This window comes from Hermetia illucens, chromosome 1 (genome assembly GCF_905115235.1).
Source record: "Hermetia illucens chromosome 1, iHerIll2.2.curated.20191125, whole genome shotgun sequence".
In the NCBI taxonomy this organism is placed as follows: Eukaryota; Metazoa; Arthropoda; class Insecta; order Diptera; family Stratiomyidae; genus Hermetia; species Hermetia illucens.
In genome coordinates this window covers 207,722,432-207,739,915 of record NC_051849.1, presented here as the reverse complement: position 1 = coordinate 207,739,915, position 17,484 = coordinate 207,722,432, and the positions used below count along the sequence as shown (strand labels likewise).

General features: G+C 46.3%; 1 protein-coding gene across 1 annotated transcript; it reads left to right on the top strand.

Moving 5' to 3' along the window:
• The first annotated feature begins 11,217 nt into the window (after positions 1–11,217).
• LOC119646580 (cytochrome P450 6a8-like) lies at positions 11,218–12,952 on the top strand. The gene is made up of 2 exons (XM_038047072.1): positions 11,218–12,381; positions 12,452–12,952. The coding sequence occupies exons 1-2, from the start codon at positions 11,295–11,297 to the stop codon at positions 12,865–12,867; spliced, it is 1,503 nt and encodes a 500-aa protein (XP_037903000.1). The 5' UTR covers positions 11,218–11,294; the 3' UTR covers positions 12,868–12,952.
• Positions 12,953–17,484: the final 4,532 nt, after the last annotated feature.

Here is a 17,484-nt window from a genome sequence, read left to right as displayed (position 1 = left end):
TTTCTGATGAAAAAGAAACAGACAGACTGACAGGCAGACCTATGTGGAGTTGTCAGATCCCCCATTAGTTGCGACCCCAGTTGGCGGAGAGAAGCTTACCTATTAATATGCGTGTTCATATCCTTTTCCGAGTGTGCATGTGCTTATGTTTGCTCATTTCTGTTGCGTGGACCAAAATAGCTTTGCCAAGTATACCCAGAGCATAAGGCCACTATGGAAGACCTGAGGAGGAAACTTTTAGTGCAGGGCTCGGAACGTCAGTACCAGTGGCTTTTGAGAGTGAGCAAGTGGGCCCTCGATTGTCGATATCCCTTGAACCTAGTCCTTCGGTGGTGGGTAATTCGGTCATTGTGGCATTCAATGCTACAAGTGATTTAGATTTGCAGGAGGAGGTAATCAAACGGAGTACTAGTTAACGGAGAACATCAGTAACAAAATCGAAGAATGGTGAGTTGAAGGCAGATCACTGGATGAAAAAATATCATTTTTTTTTCATCCAGCGATCTGCCTTCAACTTAACACAAAATGGCGCCACTCGCTGCATGTAAAGGAACTTACAGACCACATGTTCTCACCAAATTTCGTGATAATCGGCTGAACCGTTTCCGAGCAAATTGGATGTGACAGACAGATAGACAGACAGACATTTAACCGATTTTAATAAGGTTTTGTTTCACATAAAGCATTAAAAGATTACGATAAATAATCATAACCACGTCACGTCTTTTCAGGAGTCTGTGCAAGAGGTATGGCAATCTAAGTGGATTTCATCTGCAATGCCTTCCTGCATGAGGAGTGCTTCAACTGGCTCTGCATCTCTAATTCAGCAGCCCTATATGACGAGTTACGGTCCACCGAGTCTCCGATCTCGTCTCATTCCATCGCGCCTTCAACGGGACAAAATCCGCAGCCTTCTCAGCAGGTCACAAATCAGTAGACAGCCAACCCACTTTTTAACATCGCTCCTGTTGCCAACGAATCTCCGCTTCCCGCCACTGCTCTATATCCTGACACTTCATCCACTAGTGCCAGTGGTCCTGGGTTGAAGATGGCCTCCCCACCTAAATAGCTGTTTATCTCCAGGTTACCGTTCGTAACTTCTACGAACAATGCACTGGAGTACATAAAGAGCAAAGGTGGTTTACTTTTTCCTGTGTCCTGTAGCAAACAAAAGACAGCAACACCGACCGAGTGATAGCGTTTTTCAAGGAGACTTATCCTCACGAATTTGACGTCACCGGCAATCTTTCATTCTGGCCTGAAGGTGTGTTCATCAAACCAACCCGCCTGCCTAGCCGAGCAATATAACTGGATCCGTGTTTATTGTCTTGTCACAATGTTAGAGGGTTTAACAACCAAGCTGGTGCCTTCAATTTATCGGTGCTGATTCAGCGACACCATGCCATCTGTGTCTCTGAAAGCTGGCTGGACGATGCCATATTAAACTACGAGCTCCCCGAATGGTACTCCATTTTCCGCTGTAGCAGGGACCGGAATACATCTCGTCAGTCCACCGGCGGTGGGTTTCTAATTGCAATAAAAGCACCTACACGAAGAACTGTTTGACAGTTTATCTGTACTCCTTACTATCAGGTTCCCTTCCCTGTCTCTTTTCTTTTACGGAGATTTTAACCTCAGCATGCTCCACTGGCCTAATCATTCTAGCCTACCAATTCCTTCCAACAACTTCTCCCATTCTTCTCTTCTACTTTCTTCCTTTATGAACACTTACTCTCTCCTCAATTTCAATATCACCAAAAACTCCTTGGGCGTCACTATCGATCTCTTAGTTTCCAACCTCCCCGAGCGCCATCTCTCCTTATTTTCTTGCAGATCCTCCTTGCAGCCCAACGCTTAGCATCTCTTGCAATATCATGTCCGATCTTCTCTCCTGTTTGCCTACGTTCGTACCCAACTTGGTTTACAGCGGAAAGCCTCATAAACATCATCAACGGTGCAACAACCGGTATCCGGTCTAGGCCTGCCTTAATAAGCAATTCCAGATATCCCGGTTTTGCGCCGAGGTCCACCAATTCGATATCCTTAAAAGCTGTTTGGCGTCCTGACCTACACCATCGCCATCTTAGGCAGGGTCTGCTTCGTGTCCTTTTTCTACCATAGATATTGCTCTTATAAACTTCCAAGTTCGGGTTCGGACCCAAGGCCACAGGATGGCTTTGTGTGTTTAGAGATAACGTCTTTCAGTGCCTATCTAATGCCGGATGAAACGATACCGGAATTTCGACGTAGACTTCATATTCTGGAGCACGGAGGGTGGATCCTGGTTGAAAGTAGCTTAGATCCTTAGAGCTTAGTGCAAGGGTATGCCTCATCCAGACTCCAGAGGGAAACAGATTGCCGAAATGGTGGCAAGAACGGGCTGAATCCTACTCCTGGTTGGGGGTCGGTGGATTCTGTAACCAGCGAGCGACCATAAAATCATGGCGTTCGAACTGGCTAAGGGTATCTCTTGGCTTGCACCAGCCCAGTGCTCTCTCTGCGCTTAGAAGTTGAACATCAAGAAATTTGTTGAAGCTCTTGGAATAGGCGGAGTCTTGCTCAATGGTATCTCGGGGTAAAGGCTGCAGATTACACTAACACCCACATACAGTATTCAAGAGGAACGACAGCAAGTAGTAGTCTAGGACCGAGAAAAGGACCCATTCAAGAGAAGCTCGTCAACTCTCAGATCTCCACCAATGCTAACGATCATAAAAATAAGCAGAACGAAGATTAATAAATAAATGGTGATGATTGAAAACAATCCAGTTGCGACTCATGGAGAGAGGACAGAGCCCTAAACCGAATTTGGTGCAAAAGTAATAGGCCCGAAAAATCGGAACTAAAACAGGTCCCCCAGTGCGAGCTCCGACAATCGAATCACCAAAAATTTAAGAGGAAGTAAGATGATGGATGGACTAAGGTAGCTAATAGAAATGCGAAGAAGAAAACAAAAGTGCCAATTCGGCCAGAGGCAATTGCCACCTTCAACAAGCGCATTTGTCTTACGCGGAGTTACTGAAGAAGGTCAAAGATGGCCACGACCTAAAAGATTTAGGTAGAAATGGTAGCACGATTCGAAGGATCCAAAACGTTGACCTCATGTTTGAGATGATAAAATTCATCATCATCAACGGCCCAACAACCGATATCCGGTCTAGGCCTGTTTTAATAAAGAACGCCATCATCCCGATTTTACGCCGAGGTCCACCAATTCGATATCCCTAAAAGCTGTCTGGCGTCCTGGCCTAGGTCATCATTCCATCTCAGGCAGGGTCTGCCTCGTCTTTTTTCTACCATAGATATTGCTCTTATAGACTTTCCGGGTGGGATCATTCTCATCCCGCCAACGGCAACCTGTTGAGCCGGATTTTATCCACAACCAGGCGGTCATGGTATCGCTCATAGATTTCGTCGTTATCTAGGTTACGGAATCGTCCATCCTCATGTAGGGGGCCAAAAATTCTTCGGAGGGATCGTCTCTCGAGCGCGGCCAAATGTTCGAAATTCTTCTTGCGAAGAACCCAAGTCTCCGGGAAATACATGAGGACTGACAAGGTCATTGTCTTGTACAGTAAGAGCTTTGACCCTATGGTGAGATGTTTCGAGCGGAATAGTTTTTGTAAGCTGAAATAGGCTCTGTTGGCTGACAACAACCGTGCGCGGATTTCGTCATCGTAACTATTATCGGTTGTGATTTTCTACCCTAGATAGGGGAAATTATCAACGGTCTCAAAGTTGTGGTCTCCTATCTTTATTCTTCCCTTTGACCAGTGCGCTTTGATGTTGTTGATTGGTTGGCTTTTGGTGCTGAAGTTGCCACCATATATTTTGTCTTGCCTTCATGAATGTGCAGCTCAAGATCTCGCGCCGCTTGCTCGATCTGGAAGAAGGCAGTTTGTACGTCTCGGGTCGTTCTTCCCATGATGTCGATATCATCAGCATGGGCCAGTAGTTGGGTGAACTTAAAGAGGATCGTACCCCTCGCATTCACCACTTGTACCAGGGCCAAGTTAAAGAGGACGCATGATAGGGCATCACCTTGTTTTAGATCATTGATCCTGCTGCTTTTATCACATCACCTCGCACATTGGTCAGGGTCAGCCTACTCAGTCCTATCAATTTCGTCGGGATATCAAATTCTCTCATGACCGTGAACTGTCTTACTGTGGCTATGCTATCATAGGCGGCCCTAAAGTCGATGAGAAGATGGTGGAACTGATGGAATGGAAGGAAGCGTCTACCTAAACATATCTGAATTCTATATCGAGTGCGAAGAAAAGATTACGGCAATGGTGCCCCTCTATCCGGAAAATATAATAGAATAAAATGTCTGTGCCTAATAGACAAGGCAACTGCGAAGAAAAAACGGTACCCTCCGAAGAAAGCTGAAGATAAAGAAGAAAGAAATTAAAGTCATTCACCACAAGGAGGGAAGAAGTCATACCCAACTATGTGATCAACAAACCCAATGAACACTTTACTCAGGAACAGCTTTCACTTCTCAATGGAGGCTCGAACTTCGCCACAAGAGACCCCCTTTCTTCAAAGAGGACATCGTAATTGACATCGAGGCAGGAATCAAATATACATCACAAGAAGGAAAAGCCGGCGCCCGAGAAGGAATTAGGCGACTACTGACCCCCGCTAAGCGAATGGCCACAAGGAATACAGCCTCATCCAACCACCACAAAACCATTAAATAGTTGAAAGAGACACCCGTTTTCTACTCACCAACAGACAAAGGAAACGCAATAGTCATCTTAAACAAAGGGCCATACGGACTTAGAACACGAAAAGTTAGAAGATTACCTTCCCCCATATCATCAGGAGGGACCCTCTGTCAGAATCGGTTAAAAGAGTGGAAAAGGCTCTGGCTGAATGCAAACTCATTACTAAGAAAGCAGCCGAGCTGAGAATGCCTAGCACATCTCTGCTCTACACTTATTGGAGGGATTGATCACGACACACGAAAACTAATTCGAATGGAGGAAGTAGGCTAAACCGTATAAGAAACTGGCCTTCACATGAACGAGTGAATCCTATTTATGGAAAACTTGGGGAATAAACTCGAGGAGACTGGGTCACTTCCGAGATTCAGGATCAGATGGAATATGGAAGAAGCAGGGACAATCCTCAAGAAACTCAACCGGGTACACAAGAACATCGAGTTCACCATGGAAATCGGAAAGGAAGGGGAGATACCGTTCCTGGATTCAAAAATAATCCGGGAAAGAACGGATTTTAAATTTGACATCTACAGGAAGCCGACCCAGACACAATGAACCATCACAAACATCTCAAACCACGATTTCCACCCTAAGATGGGGGCATTCAACTTTATGATTCACAGGATGGTCACAACACCGCTCAACGAGGAGAGAAGAAATAAAAAAATGAATTACATCCTGGAAACAGCCAAGAAAAATGGATACAACAGGAACCTCATCTAAAATCTGATCAAAAAGAAGCTACGCCAGGCCTCAAGACAGCAACTTTCAACACTCCTCCAGGAGATGAACACAGAAACTAGGCAATGCCGGATGTGTGTACTGCATGGAATACTTCCTTCAGAAGTCTCGCAGAGTATTTTGGAGATTCAGCCGAAAAGGGGAAACTCCCGAAATTTGTATTTGGGGTTGTTTCTACGAGAATAGAGAGCCGGTGCGAAGTTTTTGATCCCGTACTTCACTATGCAGTTTTCGCTTCGGTTATTTTAGTTTCGCTTTTTTAGTTGTTTTGATGTGTGCTCCACTCTAGCGATGGCCACTGAGGAAAAGAGCGCAACAGTCCCCGCACAACCCGAGGCCGCCGTGGCCACCTTTATGACACACGAGCCCCATGGTGTGGTTCCGCCAGCTCAAAGCCCAATTTACGCTGGCCGGCGTCACATTTGACGCCACACGTTTCAACCATGCGCAGGTCGGGCTAAACTAGAACTCAATTGGCCCAATCTTTGACGTATTGGAGCATGGCTGATATGAAAAACTAAAGGAACACCTAATACGGCGTCAGTCAGTGAGTGAAACGCAACTCACGCTGGGCGACCAAACACCCAGTCAGCTGCTTGGGGAAGCGGCGCAGCTGGCTGAGGACACAGTGGAAATGGCTCTACTCTAATTTTTGTGGTTGCAATGGCTTCCAAAGGATACTCACACCATCTTGGCGTGCGGGGATTCTGATTCGCTAGACATGCTGGCGGCAATCGCTGGCAAAATTCATGAATCCGGATAAATCACCGTAGCAAAATTAGACGGCACCGTTAAAGCTCTCTATATGAGAGGAAGTTCGCGAAACAGGTCGCGATCCGTCCCTCGAAATAGGCGCTCGGGTAGTAGGTCGTCAGGACTCTCGACAGGTACCGGGCCATACTGGTACTACCGAACGTTCGCGAAAAAAGCCAAAAAATGTACCACCCTTTGCGCCTTTGCAACAAAAACCTGTTGGTAGCCCTGGCGACAGCTACCCGAAGCACAACACCACGTTTCCTTTCTATTTACGACCTGATTTGAGCATTTAGAACACTTCGAGGGCATTTTTTAACGTCTCCTTGAGGCCAGTTTGGTATTTAACATTGAAAAGTCCAAATTTCTACAATTTTAGGAGACATTTCTCGGCCACCTGATTACTCTTGAAGGTATCTAACCGGTCCCAGTTATGGTGCAAGCGATTTCGAGCTTCCTGCTTCCAAAAACCGTTAAGGATCTCAAAATGCTCTTGGGTATGTTAAACTTCTATCGATGCTTCTTGCCAGCCACCTTCAGCCAATCCTTAAAGTCTTCTTATCTAGGCCCAAAAACCAAAGACTCCCGCCTGAAGGGGTGGTACCAAGCAACAATTGGTGGATGCTACACTCCTGGCATTCCCCCAGCAAGATTCACCCCTAGCCATATTCTTCGATGCCTGAAACATTGCCGCACGTGCTGCTCTTTACTAAAAGGTGAATCAAAGCTGGCAACGGCTGAGCTTCTTCTCAAAACAGTTAAACCCCGCCCAACGGAACTACAGTACTTACGATCGTGAGTTATTAGCCGCGTACCTCCCAATAAAATACTTTCGCTATTCCCTAGAAGGCAGACCATTCACAGTGTTGATGGACGACAAGCTTCTTACATTTGCCTTAAAACCGAAACCCAACAAAGTGTCACCTCGTCAACTGAGGCACCTGAGCTTCAAAAGCCAGTTCACCTCCGACATCCAATACGTGTCTGGAAAAGACAACTTAGTGGCTGACGTTTTGTCACGCATTATGGTGGTCACGATACCCGCCACGGTCGATTTCCCGGCAATCGTGGAGGTGCAGAACGGTGACGCAGTTCTTCCGGGCCTTAGGAAAAACTCCAAGTGCACTTTCAGGGTGTTCCCATTTACGGATCGGTAGCTATATTATACTGCGAAACTTCAGAAGAGAGACCAGAGTCATACATCCCGGCCGCTTTCCGCAAGCGAGTATTTAACGCCGTTCACGATATGGTACACTCAGGCATCCGAACAGCGAACTGGTTAGTCGCTGCGAAATATTTCTGGCCGTCCACGAACGAGGATATCGAGTTTTGGGCCAGACAGTGCATTGCATGTCAGAAATGTAAAACTTCGAAGCACATGAGAAAAGAAGTAGATGTATTCCCCAGGTCCATCAAGTGCTTCCACACCATCCACCTCGACATCATTGGCCCATGAGAGATTCGCATGGTTCCAGGTTTTGCTTTACAGTCGTCCATAGATTCACGCGGTGACCTGAGGTGATTCCTCTAGAAGATATTAAGGCCCTATCATGTGTAGGCGCTCTGTCGAGAGGGAATTCTACACTTTGAGTGCCGCCCATCATCATCACTGTCCGGGGAATGCAATTTGAATCTTCTTTTTTCTTGACGTTAGGTAAACTCGTAGGCTTCTAACGTCACCGGACAGCTGCCTATCACCCTCATTCTAACGGGATGCTCGAAAGATGGCACGGGAGGCTAAAGGCCGCTATAATGGCGCAAGACGATTAATCCTGGCCGCAAGTCCTGCCTCTCGTCCTATTTGGCCTACGGACAGTCAACCGCGAGGAGTTTACTGTAAGCCCCGAGAACCTGGGACTCGCCAGTGATCCAGTTGTCGACGTCCGATCGATCATAAACCCAATCGACTTGTTGCATCTACTCAGGGACGCCGTGAGCCAAATCAAATCACCGCCACCCGCCAGCCATGCGAGAAAGGTCGCCAACGTGCCCAGGGATCATGAGTCGTGCACACACGGGGGCCTTTGCAATCACGATACGAAGGACATCAAAAATTTCTTGAGCGAGGTCCGGGGGGGGGGGGGGGTATAATTGCATATACACACTCAGGGTTGGATTCCTGGTTCGGTACGTCGTCGGATTACCAACTAAACACCTCCCGATCGTCAGAGAGCTAGCCTGGAACCTTTTGTCACATTACTTCGGGCTAGTCCCCGAACTCTCCCGCCTCACGGAGCCCTCAAATTAGGGAATTCCTTTCACCAACGGGAGGGGAGAGGAGGAAGGGAATTGTCAGTTCAAGGAACTCCCTGCCATCCGACTTCTCCACCGATTGAGCTCTATCTTCTTAGCAACGAGAAGGACCAGAACATAATGGGCAACATGGCTCCACCTGTCAGAACTCCTCAGCATCTCGTCGAGAGAAATCCCCTGTGTTTAAATAGAGCTGCTGTCGAAAACCATCCCACCTTCCACGGGAAAGAAAAGGGGGATGGGCGTCGTCCACAATTCCACGTCCACGTAGGGACCCCATGTTTGCCATTAGCCTATTTAACGCCGAAACTCCAGCTGCAATCTTGTTCGCTGCTGCTTTGATTTGCTCAAAACAGCTCATCTTTGAGTCAAGAGTCAGCACGAGGTACTTTACCGCTGGTTTTGGCTCGATTATCGACCCGCCGATATGGGACGGATGGTCGGAATTCTCTTTTTAGTGAGGATGATTACTTTGGTTTTTTCCAGTGCAAGGTTGAAACCATGAACCATGTCATCCATCCACTTACCCGTCGCATCAATATGCCGAGTCTGCTTTGCACCTGTTCGACAGTGTGTCCAGCAACAAGCGTCGCGACATCATCTGGATAGCTGACCAGGCGCGACTCTTTGGGCATATCGAGTCTTAGCAGACTATCGTAGGAAGCGTTCCAGAGGTCCGGCCCTAGGATGGATCCCTGTGCTACCCCCGACATGATCTCCATCCTCCGCTGACCCTCTAGTGTTTCGAAATGGCGTTGGCTAAATAAAAGTTCGCAGTGCCAGATAAAGATTAACACTAGCAGTGACCACTTCAATTTGGAGACCGGCAATAACGTTATTAAGGATAATTTTTGCCTAGGGAATGAGGAGCCCTAAGTCCGCATCCACTTCATATCAGGCCGAACCCAATTGAAGAGCAACTTACTGTCACTCTTTATGGTCCACGGACCCCACTTTTTGGGTTTAACACCCAAACTTAAAAAATCAAAAGAGGGACGAAGGCCGCTACGATTTCTTACCAGGGCAGAGGAAACTCATCAGATGCTGCCTCACCTCCACAAAAATTTTCTAGCTCCGATATTATAACAATAGTAAGTACTGTGTCCTGGTGCCGCTAAATGCCAGGAATACCTTTAATTTGACCTCATTAGTCCCGTTGGATTCACAATACCGTGGCAAGATTTGTTGCATCTGGTTACTTAGTTTTGTTAGTCGAGAGTGACCTGTCGAAAAGTAACGGGTGACGGGCCAAGAGAATATATTATGACAGTGTTCTTCAAGGTTCCGTATTGGAACCCCTACTACGGAACAGAATGTATCATGGAATGCTTGGCCTTTGCGTGTCAGAAGAGACAACGTTGATTGGTTTTGTAAACGAGCGGGTAGTGATGGTAGTTACAAAGCGTCCAAAGACGTGGAACTTTATAGAAGTGAAACCATTCATGCCCTCATATCATGGTTACGAATGGATAAACTGGGCGTGGAGGATGAAAAGAAGAAACTCACTTCTAGGGCTACTGTTAAAAGGGGGAGGGGTGACCAGATCACGGTACTCGATGATATTTCGAATCAGGGAGTTAAAGGGAGTTAGGCCAGGTGGAATGGAGTCAGAATTATGATAGAGTAGATAGCCCGATTGGTGACTCACAACCTCAGGGTATTGTGGGATAACTTATTTTTGAAAGTGACTTCGAGGTCTGCAGTGGAGTTCTGATATGATAAGGGATATCCGTCAGTAGCAGTGTGAGTTCTGATATGCTAACGGATATCCGCCAGTGTCAGCGTGAGCGAGTAGCACATTGGGTCATGCCTGGAAATTAAGCCTTGTGGAACACCAGACGATGGAGAAAAGGGACGGGATGTGCAGCCAGCAAAGAAACGTGCAGGGAGCGAATTATGTATAATCAACGTACATCCGCCCATAGTTCAGGCCAAAGCTTGGCCGGAGCTAGAAAATTTTTGTGGAGGTGAGGCAGCGTCTGATGAGTGGCCTCTGCCCTGGTACGAGCCCGTAGCCGTCTTCGTCCCTCTTTTCGTTATTAAGGAGCTGTAACTAAACGCGCTTCCTATAAGAGACCTGCAGGAAAATACGGCCTTATTACCCTATTAGAGGACATAGTGTCTGTTTTTAGCATGCCAATTTTAGTTCACCTACTTTATGAAATACCTGAATATTTCTTAGTGGTACAGTTTGACCTTCCCTTCTTTTCCTCCATCTGGACTTACAAGTCCCTTCTTCAGGGTTATAACGTTAGAAATCCAGAAAATAATTCACCTTTGAAGCGATCTGCGTCCACTTGCGGCCAGTTTTTTGTAAAGCAAAATTTCATTCGTCTCTCAAATATTATGTTTGCCAATCCAGAAAAGACATACTAGTACCAACGGGAATAACTTCTTCTAAGACAGTATCATGCTCTTACCCAAGTGCGCAAATCTTAAATGATTTCATTATCTTCTGTTTATGTAGTAAGTTCCTTCCACTTCATGTGAAGGTCAATCACTAATCACTAATCTGAGCAGTCTATCATGAGCGCGTTATTTCCCCTAATGGTGGAACTCCTAAAAAGTAGCGATGATTTCCTAACGAATTGAAATAATAAATACTGTTTATCTGTATTTGCATTTATTATTATCAATTTCAACAAGACGGCATAATGGACAATATTAAACTCATGGCCTGTAATCAATTTTGAATCACAGAAGAACGTTATCGCGGTTGGATTAGCCGCTGCCATGCCATCTAAGCTAGGCCCACTCAGTCTGCCCCAAGAAATCAAGCAGTGAACACTAAGAAAGTAAACCTAAAAAGATATCGGAATGGCAATTACTTGGGCCTTAATTTTCGGATTAATACTCATCGCTTGGTGGTTTGTCAAGAAAAAGTACTCATATTGGGAAAACCGCGGTGTACCCTTCATTAAACCGATAATCCCATTCGGTAATTTAAAAGGAGTGGGAAAGACAGTGAGCATGAAGGACTTTGTGCAAGATATTTACGCAAAATACAAAGGAACTGCCTCACTCATTGGGGGATACTTCTTCTGTGAACCAGTGGCGATTGTCACTGACATGGATTTGATCAGGAACATCCTTATCAAAGACTTCTCCTACTTTCAAGACCGCAAGGTGTACTATAATGAAAAGCTCGAACCAATGTCAGCCCACATGTTCAACTTGGAGGGCGAGAAGTGGCGCTTGGTGAGGCAGAAACTGTCACCAACCTTCACTTCAGGGCGCATCAAGAAAATGTTCCCAATGGTCTTGGAAGTTGCCAATCGCTTCATTGACTTGCTCAACCCAATAGTAGCCGAAGGATCAGTTGTGGAGATTCGGGACTTGCTTATGAGATTCACCATAGACGTGAGTGGCACAATAATCTATGGAATTGAATGCAATAGCATGAAGGACCCAGATACGGAATTCCGTCTGAAAGGGAGGAGGATATTCAACAACCCAAGACACGGCGAGTTAGCTCGGCTTTTCATGGAAACCTTCCCGGAAATGGCTCGGATTCTTCGCATGAAGCAGTTTGCCGATGACGTTACTGATTTTTTCATGAAAATTATTCGTCAAACCATTGAATATCGTGAGAGTAATGACGTGCATCGCAACGATTTCATGGATCTTCTAATACAGTTGAAAAACACCGGAACACTGGAAGGTCACGACGGACAGATTGGAAAAATATCCGATGAAGAAATTGCCGCCCAAGCTTTCATTTTCTTCGCGGGAGGATTTGAAACTACTGCGTCCACCATGGGATTCGTGCTATACGCTTTGTGTTTAAACCAGGAAATCCAGGATAGAGTGCGGAAGGAGATCGGAGATGTGATAGAAGAGCATGGCGGAAAGTTCACGTATGACGCTATGATGAGTATGAAGTACTTGCATCGGGTAGTTGATGGTAACTGTAGCATTTAACTATGTCTTCCACCCTTAACTTCAACCTTCATTATTTCTTTGATTCTTTCCAGAAACTCTTCGAATCTACTCACAAGCAACCTATCTCTTCCGAAAAGTGGCTCACGACTATGCAATTCCTGGGTCAAAAACGGTCTTAGAAAAGGACACGGTTGTAATTATCCCTGTTGCTGGATTCAATATTGATCCAGAAATTTATCCGAATCCTGAAGTCTTTGATCCTGATAATTTCCTACCAGAAAGAATCGCACAACGAGATCCATTCACATATATGCCATTTGGAGAGGGTCCTCGGAATTGCATTGGTTCCAGGCTTGCGAAAATGGTTACCTATGCGGGATTGGTGACACTTCTGCAAAATTATCGATTCAAACCATCAGAAAAGACACCAGTTCCTATAGAATATGAACCGGACGTCCAGGTTTTGAAGTCAAAAACTGATTTTTATTTCTTTGTAGAGAAATTATAAGTTAAGCTTGTTAACCATCTAAAAAAAGGGAGTTTCCAAACAATCTGTTTTCCCCACATCTAGCAATAAAACATCCTTTCTCACGTTTGCGATTTTCACTCACTAAAACCACCACTTCTTCCCCGCTCAGCGAGTAGTAATATTTGCAGTGCCTTCGCGGAGAGGATTCCGATCTACAACAACAGGACCAAATTACGCGACGTCGCGACTTCCGGGCTTGATCTAGTTCCCGTAGCATATTTTGCATCTAGCGCTCTAATTATCTTCTCAGGATATCCTTCACGAGATTATGGAGTTCGATAAATTAGGTGGAAGGCATCGTCCAACCTCTTCCTTTCATCTAGGGATCTGCGAAATTGCAGCGTGACATGTTCTTGGTCCTCGGGTGTAGCGATGTATTCTGGACAGTTGGGAGACTTGCTCGTTACGAAGCGACGCAAATATTTCCTTTTTCACCGTATCCAGTACGAAACTGCGTCAGCTAAGAACTCAATTTTCCGTGCCTTCATGCGACTCATCTCTCGATACACGCAATCAGAGTGTGGGTTCAACTGTCCTTTCCAGGATCATACTACGGTTGATGCCATTTCCTTTCTAGTGACTTTCCGGGAGGATCCGCCCATCCTATGGTAAAGACAGTCTGCCCCAATTAACTGCTACCCACTCTGAGCACGTTTGGCCGATATGTCGTTATGCCGCCCTGATCCCTTTCTTGTCCACAGTAGTGTCTAATGCCTTCATCCAGACAGGACATTCTCCTTTATCTACTTTCATGAATAACAGTGGCGCCATCCAATTCAACCTTTCCGGAAATCACTTAAATCGTACTGTTGAATTTGTCCTTTCCAACCTTCCTATGTCTTCCTTTCCCCTACTCCCACTTGCTCACGATACTGATGCCCGCACTCCACTACTCTGTAAAGCGAATTAGGAGAGTCTGTGTTCAGCTTTGCCGAAAATCTGCTGGTCACCTCCTCCTCTAAGTTTCTGCGTTCGCACCCAGCCTAAATCTCACAAATCTCCTGACTTCTGGAAACCGTGACGACTTCATTTTTTTCAAGTTCAGTGCAGAATGGAGTAGGTGGCTGTAGTGTTGATACCTCACTGGAAGGTGGAAACCTTAAAACATCCTAGTCTCAGATTCGTAACTACCGCAATCCCACCCAGCTCTTTACTTTTTTCCATCCCTTTCCGCGGCTCCTCTGATAACTCCTTCTAACTATTTTGTTATTTACCCTCTTCTCCTTCTTCATTGCTTCTACGAGAGGAGGCGACCTGCTCCATTTCACCCCCATCTCCCTCCATACTTTTTTCCTAGATGAGTACCTCGTTGGCAACCTTACCGCCAATAATGGCCCTCGCCACAACCTCTTTCTCATTAAAACAGATCAGTCCATTTCCCTTCCAATCTCCATATTTTCAACAGCAACCTCGAAGAGAACTATTTTCCTAGCCTGGGAAAAGAAGCTGCCGCCATCCCCATTCACAAAAGAGGCGAATGCAAATCATGCTCAAAGCTACCGCCCAAAATCCAAAATCTTGGAAAGGGATATGAGTAAGTGCTTGTCTGTCGACTTTGTCCATGCCATACTGATTTGTTAAACCTAGATCCACTGCTTCCAACTTGCTTGACTTCACCAACTTTAGTCAAAATTCTCAATAGAAAGTGCATGGTATCTCCACCGATTTTTCTAAACCCTTTGTTATGGAATCCTGATCCGATGTCACGGTCGCCATGTTATGGAATCTTTGCCGCAACTGGATGACCCCGATTTATGGGTTAGAGCAGCGTGGGCGCTGTAGCACTGGCCTGACCCGTGGCAAAGGTGGAGAAGCTAGGAAGCTATCCTCCTTATTCCAATCTAAGAGAAGCTGAAAAGCTATACTCCTTTTGAGTAGCAAGAAAATTGCTGGAGCTCAGTTAGATATGGAATAAGGAGGATAGCTTCCTAGCTTCCCCACCTTTGCCACGGGTCAGGCCAGTGCTACAGCGCCCACGCTGCACTAGAAGCCGAGCTAAAGCTATTTAGCTGCTCGCCCCTGATCCCGTGTTTACCACCGCACCTGGCTAGAGCTACAGCGCCTCACGCTGCTCTAACCCATAAATCGGGGTCATCCAGCTGCGGCAGGGATTCCATAACATGGCGACCGTGACATCGCATCTGGATTCCATAACACCTTCGATACTGTCAATCCCAAGATACTTTTGTCCAAACTCGCGTCTCTCAGTATTCCAATTTCACTGGTAACATGGCATGCCTCTTACCTTTCCAACAGATCTTGCCATATTTCTTTTGATGACTGTACATTCCACTCCTTTTCCCCTCACCAGGCATCGCCAAACCCTGCTTTTATACAAAATCGACGATTTTCCCTCCTCCTTACTTGTCCTTGCTTCCTTAATGTTAACAACCTTAACTGTTTTCCGTCATATCACGACTCGTGGACTGCGTCTTCCTATAATCGAACCGAGGCTCTCTGATTCGTGGGAGCACTGCTAATGCGTTAGCGCTAAACTTTAAAATGTATTACCCGATGTGCTACACGTTCAAATCCTTACCGGTTTCTGTTTCTTTCCCACACTCTTGACGGATATTCCTTATCATATCGAAATCCATTCAAGACAGGGAGTGATTTTTGACAATAAGCTTCGCTTCGACTTCCGCTGCCTCGAAATCACCAATCGGGCGATCTTCTTCTAATTTCGACTCCTTTCAAGCGACGCCCCCCTTGTTAGAAGTTTTCCCGAATAGTGCTCCGCGATCTGATCACCCTCCCGTGACGGGGATTATCTTCCCCCAGAAAAAGTACAACCCAAATTCACACGTTCCTTCTTCTTTAAAAAACCTTCCCCATGGGGACTACCCCTGCCACTTGCGCTCCCTTAACCCGACTTTTCCAAAACAACGTAGAACCCATCTCGATTTATATACTTTACACTTATATTACGACTTTCTACGGGTCTGCTTCACTGGTCTGTATCGAAGCGCAGAGGTTCACAAATTCGACATCCGTAACAGGTGTTTGACGTCTTAGGCTAGGTCATTGCCCGATCTGAGGGAGGGTCTAATACGTACCTTTCTTTACCATAGACTTTGCACCTATGGACATTATTTTGGCCCCCGATATTAGGCATAATCCTTGCTACAGATGAACCAGCCTTTACTGCGCCTTGATGCACAACTGAACACGAACCACTACCGTCCAGATATCTATTAATCGACTCACGAGCGACCTCCGATTACCAAACCAGAGCCCCTTATTCTGAACGACGTCCACGATTTTGCATTTTTGGCCATTTTGTCGACCCGGGGGTCGTGCAAATTTTCAATTTCCTTGGATCTCGGCCAGCCTTTCTGGTGCCCGATTTTCCGCGACATCTCCCCCACCCGGCATCGTAGAGTGAAAATTCTAGTGTTTCTGAAATCTGGGCCACCTCCCCTTTCGATCATGGCATCGCCCACGGGAATCCGAGGATTTTGCATTTTTGGCCATTTTGTCGACCCGGGGGTCGTGCAAATTTTCAATTTTCTTTGATTTCTGCCAGCCTCTCTGGCGCCCAATTTTCCGCGATATTTCGCCTTCCCGGCATCGTAGAGTGAAAATTCATGCATTCTATAAATCTGGTCTGAAATCGTCTCTCCTGTCGATCTAGGCAAGGAGAAATGGTGGCCCTAGGCAAGAGGAAGTGATGACCCTAGGAAACGCTTGTTGGTTCAAACATGGAGTTTCGCTGTACAATGCGGCTGCCGTACCTCTTAGTTTTGGTAGAGATTTTTGGTAGACCTGGCATCCGCCGATATGAAAGCTGTGCCTGCACTCACTGTAAGCCAGTGCCGCTGTGTCAGTCACAATGGAGCTTTGATTGGGGTCTCCAAACCAATTTGTTTCCGAAGAGGGGAAGGGGTGACTTCCGTCGCGCAGTCCACCAGTATAAGGCCTGGTCGAAAGCGTATCCCGGTGAACGCCAGTTTCGAAGTCCAACCCTCGATCATCTGCCTGACGACAAGGTCCTCAATGATTTCCTGCTCCTCACGAGTGAGTATTTGCTTGGAAAACATTTTTGGCAGTATGGCCAGCCGAATGCCCTTGACCGCACTAGCATAGCTAATCGCGGGCTTTCTAGGTCCTGCCTTCACTCCTGACCTGCCCGGGTTTTCTCCCCTCCTTGGGTTCAGGTTTGGATTTTTTGGGAGCATTCCTTTCATGCGGGCTAATGTCTGCTGCTCCCCGCTTTCTCGGCTCCGGTGGAAATGGTTTAGGTCTGTCCTGAACCTTCTTAATGCCTCTTCTGGTTTCAGGCCTTCCTTCAGATAGCGCAGGTACCATTTAACACCGGCGCCACTAAGACCTGTCTCCTTCCTGACGTCTGTTATATTTATCTCAGACGAGCTTTTGCTGCTCTTCCCTGCTCTTTGCGCAGTGGTGTTCGTTGGCTGTTGTCCACGCAGTATACCAATGTTAACCTTGGATCCACTGCTTGACGTCCCGACTTCTCCCTTTTTGGGTGTAATCACCTGGCTCTCATTAATTTGGAGATGTGCCTCCGCCTGATTAACCAGTTTTTGTGCGGTACATGGCCCCGCTTGTTTGGTTTTCGTATTCTTTTCTTTTTTT

Excerpts from the sequence above, each read along its gene's own strand:
- LOC119646580 (XM_038047072.1), top strand. The coding sequence starts at position 11,295 with ATGGCAATTACTTGGGCCTTAATTTTCGGATTAATACTCATCGCTTGG. Across the intron at positions 12,382-12,451 it reads CTTGCATCGGGTAGTTGATG|AAACTCTTCGAATCTACTCA; the intron begins GTAACTGTAGCA and ends GATTCTTTCCAG.